The sequence below is a fragment of the Cornus florida genome, unplaced genomic scaffold (genome assembly GCF_030987335.1).
Source record: "Cornus florida cultivar Cherokee Brave unplaced genomic scaffold, ASM3098733v1 CherokeeBrave_3.0.0_Hap2_Chr02, whole genome shotgun sequence".
NCBI classification, from domain to species: Eukaryota; Viridiplantae; Streptophyta; class Magnoliopsida; order Cornales; family Cornaceae; genus Cornus; species Cornus florida.
In genome coordinates, this window is record NW_026775572.1 from 38206980 (window position 1) to 38212292 (window position 5313).

Genomic DNA, 5313 nt, shown 5'->3' on the forward strand with positions numbered 1-5313 from the left:
ATTTCATTGGTGAGGCATGTTAGAACATAGTTAGGATGTTGCTGTCTTAGACATGGGGATTATTCACATTAACCTATTGGAACGTGCTCTTCATATAGTTTTGGGGATTATTCAATTCAAATCAGTTGTTCCCTTTTTTGTATTGTATAGTTATAAATGTTATATTTTTGGAAGAGATGTTTTATGCAGTTCATTGGTGATATATGGTCATTGGTGTTCCTATATTTTAAATTTAAGCTCTTCTATTATCTTGTGTATTTTATATACGTACAACAAGTTAGAAAGAGGAAATTTTACTTGAATTATGTTATAGGCTAAAAATTTTACTCCTTTCGATGGAAGATAGATATTGAAGACACAACAAATGTTGTAGTTATAGAGCTCCAAGTGAATCAATGGAAACCAAGGTTTAAGATGGAGTTTGATACGGAACAAAAGGCATACGAATTTTATAATGCATATGGGGGTAGAGTTGGATTTAGCATCCGAAGGGAGTATTTTAATAATAGCCTTAAAACTGGGAAACTTTCAACGAGGTTGTTTACTTGTTGCAAGGAGGGTGTTAGGAAGAAGGATAGAAGGGACAAATATACAAAGACTCCGCGAGCTGAAACAAGAACTGGTTGCGGTGCACGAATACATAGTAAATATGATGAAGCAAAGGGAAAGTACTTAGTTGATAATTTTGTAGATAGTCACAACCATCCCTTGATAATTGATGAATGCACCCACATGATGCCGTTGCAGAGATGTATTTCTAGCGTCCAGGCCATTGATGTAGACTTGGCTTCAGATTCAAGTATTGCAACTCATAATTTATATGAGTTAATGGCAAGGCAAGCTGGTTGTAAAGAATCAGTTGGATACATTAAGCTGGACCAACAAAATTATATAAGGACCCGCAGACAGAATGAGCTTCAATATGGTGAGGCAGCATGGCTCACCAATTATTTTGTCACTCATGCTTGTAATGATCCTTCATTTTTCTATGCCTTACAGTTGGATGTTGAACAGATGATAACCAATATGTTCTGGGCAGATCCTAAAATGATAACTGATTATGGCCATTTTGGAGATGTTGTAACTTTTGACACTACGTACAAACTTGTATATGGAAACCGTCCATTTGCATTGTTTTTGGGTGTTAATCAACACCGGGAGACGACTGTATTCGGGGCAGCCCTTATGTATGATGAGACGGGAGATTCTTTTGTGTGGTTATTTGATACTTTTTTGAAAGCGATGTCCGGAAAGACACCAAAAACAATTTTGACTAATCAAGATGCAGCAATGGCAAAGGCTTTGATGCAAGTAACTTGAATTAAGATCTACACTCCTTTTCATATACTGAAAATACCTGTAATGCCTAATTGATACAATGAAGTAAATAATGGGAAAATGTTTATTATTCTAACATGATTTTAGGGTTTATTTTAAATGTTATGACTCAAACATGATTTTATGTTTTAGGTCATGCCTGGTACAAAACATCCATCTATGTACGTGGCATCTAATGCAAAATGCACAAAAGCATGTTGGGTTCTTGTTTAAACATGATGAACGCATCAAAAATGTGATATCTAAATTAATGTTCGAAATTGAGGAGGAGAAATAATTTATGTTAGAATGGGATTCAATGCTAAGGGTGTATGATCTTGTTGGTAACACATGGTTTGAGCATTTGTTTAGCTTGAGACATAGATGGGCCATGGCATTCGTTAAATATACGTGGTGTGCGAGAATGTGCACTACACAATTGAGTGAAAGTTTCAATGCTCGCTTGAAGGAATACTTATCGAGGCAACTCATTCTTCCTGATTTCTTCACCCATTTTGATAGGCTGTTGTCGGATAAGCGTTACAAGGAGTATGAAGCCCAGTACCGTTTGCTGCAGAGGCTTCCGCAAGTCAAATCAAAGTGTGACATGTTACTTAAAGCGGGGGAGACATACACAAAAGTTATATTTCAGCTTTTCCAGGAAGAGTTTTTAACAGCTTGTGTGAGTGATAATGTTAATAGTTGTAGTGACATGGATAACAATGGACAACGTGTTTATAAAGTTACTAGTCGTAATGGGATGCAACGTTCTATGACTAGAACAGTTGAGGATGAATTATCTTATTCATGTGGTAAATTTGAAATGAATAGATTTTTGTGCAGTCATATTTTAAAAATCCTTAAGGATTGTATGAATATCACTGAATTGCCTTCTCGATATATATTAAGAAGGTGGACTAGGAAAGCCAGAGATGGGAACTTAGATGAGATTCTTGGCTATGAAGTGTTAATGGATCCTAAACTTGAGGTAAGGCGACGACACAGGACCATTTGTCGTATTTTGACCAAAATATCTTCCATTGCATCGGAAGACAACGAGGGATATAATGATTTATTAGTAAAAGCAATGGAATGGAACAAATCTGCCCAAAGAAGTTGTAGTCGTACTTTGGTTGGCAGTAGAAAGGCTGGTAAAATGCAGAATAATAGGGAGATAAAAAACAATGGAATAATTCCCGTGGGCGTCAAGACGAAAGATACATGTAAACGACAAATGCATAGGCGCAAATCTCCCACTAAGAAAAATGCCAAGAAGAAGAGTAAGTGTATGAAAAGAATAGTTGAGGTATTTACCAAAAGTTTTTAGTTTACTTTTCATATTGTACTTACATTATTGTGGTCCTTGTTTTACATTAATGTTATGGATTTATTTGTCATTTCTGGTTGTGTGCTGAATCGAATAAAAATTGAATGTTATTATGTTTTAGAAAGCGAATGATAACATGGTCTCCAAAGTGGGAGGTGGCAGTTGTAGTCAAACATATCTATTAGTCGATGTTAGTATTGTTACGACTATATCATATCCAACACTTAATTTTCGTGATAGTTGTGCAATTCATTAATTTTGTATACAAGTTTACTGTAACCTAACAGAAGTACACAATTTTTGTTAAAGGGCAATGAAAATCCAGGTGAATGTATACATCATCAATGTTATATGCCACCACCACCTATAATGCATAATAGGCAGGCTTTCCAACCTCCGTATAGCCCCAGTATTCATTTTCCGCAACCTATTACTCCATTAAGTAACCAGGTAATTATGTTGAATCAATTGCATTGTATTAGTGGAGCACGCTTTCTAGATTTAATTCCCATAATTTCTAATGAACACTATAAAATGTTGCAGAGTTCTATTGGTGATTCACGGTTGTTTTCATCTGAACTATTTAGTACTCCTTCTTTGTATGGCGAATAGTGCACGGCTAATTTGGGAAGTCAAATGGTATATATTTTAATATGATTTGTCAGCCAAACCAATATTATTATCTGTTATGAGTTATTTCTTTATTTTATCTAACAATTCCAATTTCTTTCCACGGTCATAAATAAAGACACCTACTCCCAACCTCGGGCAATTGACTTCCACTGAAATGTCGCAACTGCCAAACTCAGAGATTAGTCGTCCAATTCAACAACAATTGTTCAAATATTGAGTAAGCAATGTTTATGTATTTTACTTTATCCATGTCAACTTCGTCTAATTCTCTCCCACTGTATCGAAAGATAATTTTAAATTACATACACCTCTAATTGGGCTAACCAATGACTGTGGTATCTGCAGCAAGAAAACAAAGGAAAGAGCTTTTGGTTTTCTGAATTTTTGAATGAATTTGTCTGCCATAGTTAAGTGCAGTTTGGCGTTGGTGCTACCTCCAAATGGGAATTGGGTTGTATGGATGAAGTTTGTATATACTTCCTAGTTTGGTAGGTTAGCATAGTTAAGTTGCACCGGAGGAATTTATATTTCTGTTATTTGCCAATTATTGTAAACGATTTTATGTATTTGTGGTTATATGCATTTGGCAATTATGGTAAACTATTGGTTTTTTTGCTTTCACTTTTCACAAGTAAATATATAGTTTTGTAAATGATGAATCCCAACATTTTTATACTGTGCATCTCAACACACAAACTTGTTACATCCCAACATTTTCCCAAATTGTATCCCAAATTATCCCGACCAGCTGGGACAGATGTATTGTTGCATTAAATAGAATAAGTGAGGGACTAAACTTTCGGCTGACTCACTATATTGTGAAATTAAGTCTTTAGTTTTGATGTTCATATATACTAAATTCAATATTCTCTCACCCACTATGATAATTACATACATCACTACTCAAACTGAATTGTGTAAATCAATGTTTTCCTGGTGGGTCATACAGATGTATTGTTGATAAGTGGTAGAGTAAACTTTCGGCCATCTCAGTATACTAACATGGAAGTGTGACGTTCATAGTTAAATCACTACTTAAACTAGATTCTCTAAAAGTTAACTTGATCATAACATCACATTAACTAAACCTTCGCAACAGTACATTCAGTCAGGGGTTTGGTAAAAAATGAAAACACAAATTCATAAGCAATACATAGGTGTATGAAGGTCTTCAAATATGATCCATTTTCATCATATCACAACTGTTAATGACATAATAATTTGAGTCAGTGCGTTACCAAAATTTACTAAAGTGCATCCCAAGTTTGTCCCTACTAGCATCCCAAAATTGGCAAACATTAGGATCCAAATAATTTCGTATGATGAATCCCAACATTTTCATACTGTGTATCTCAACACACAAAATTGCTGCATCCCAACATTTTCCCAAGTTGTATCCCAAATTATCCTCACCAGCTAGGACAGAAGTATTGTTGCATTAAATAGAATAAGTGGCGGACTAATCATCAGAAGTTTCAACATTATAAAGATATCACAATTACATCACTAATTGCTGGTCATATCAGCAACCACCAACATCAGAACTTTCAACATTATAAAAGCAAACATACTCAGCAACGAAATGTTCTCCCACAACTAAATTATTAAACATGTTCTCAGCAAGCTCAACTAATGTGTAAATCCGTTTTCATCATATCACAACTGTTAATCACATATTATTTGTCGATACACGTCACCAAAATATTCCTACATGGCATCCCAACATTTTCCTACTGTAAATCCCAACATTTTCGTACCTTGCATCCTAACATTTTTCTGGTGTAAATCCTAACATTTTCCTACCTTGCATCCTAACATTTTCCTAGTGTAAATCTCAACATTTTCCTACCTTGCATTCAAAGTCATTTTCCTAGTAAGTACTTCATTGCATCAGTACTTTCACTTGAGACTTGCATCAGTACTTTCACCTATATATATATATATATACTACCATTATGACCGTTTGTAAACTTTGTTACCATTGAAAACCCCTATACGTCAAAATCCCTTATATATAGGTACAAAATTATCTCATT

At 34.9% G+C, this 5313-nt stretch overlaps 1 protein-coding gene across 1 annotated transcript; it reads left to right on the forward strand.

Moving 5' to 3' along the window:
- Window positions 1-414: 414 nt before the first annotated feature.
- LOC132296084 (protein FAR1-RELATED SEQUENCE 5-like) lies at window positions 415-1551 on the forward strand. Its single transcript, XM_059794324.1, has 2 exons — window positions 415-1311; window positions 1471-1551. Exons 1-2 carry the CDS (start codon window positions 415-417, stop codon window positions 1549-1551), a joined length of 978 nt encoding a protein of 325 aa, XP_059650307.1.
- The last annotated feature ends 3762 nt before the right edge of the window (window positions 1552-5313 follow it).

Excerpts from the sequence above, each read along its gene's own strand:
- LOC132296084 (XM_059794324.1), top strand. The coding sequence starts at position 415 with ATGGAGTTTGATACGGAACAAAAGGCATACGAATTTTATAATGCATAT. Across the intron at positions 1,312-1,470 it reads TGGCAAAGGCTTTGATGCAA|GTCATGCCTGGTACAAAACA; the intron begins GTAACTTGAATT and ends TTTATGTTTTAG.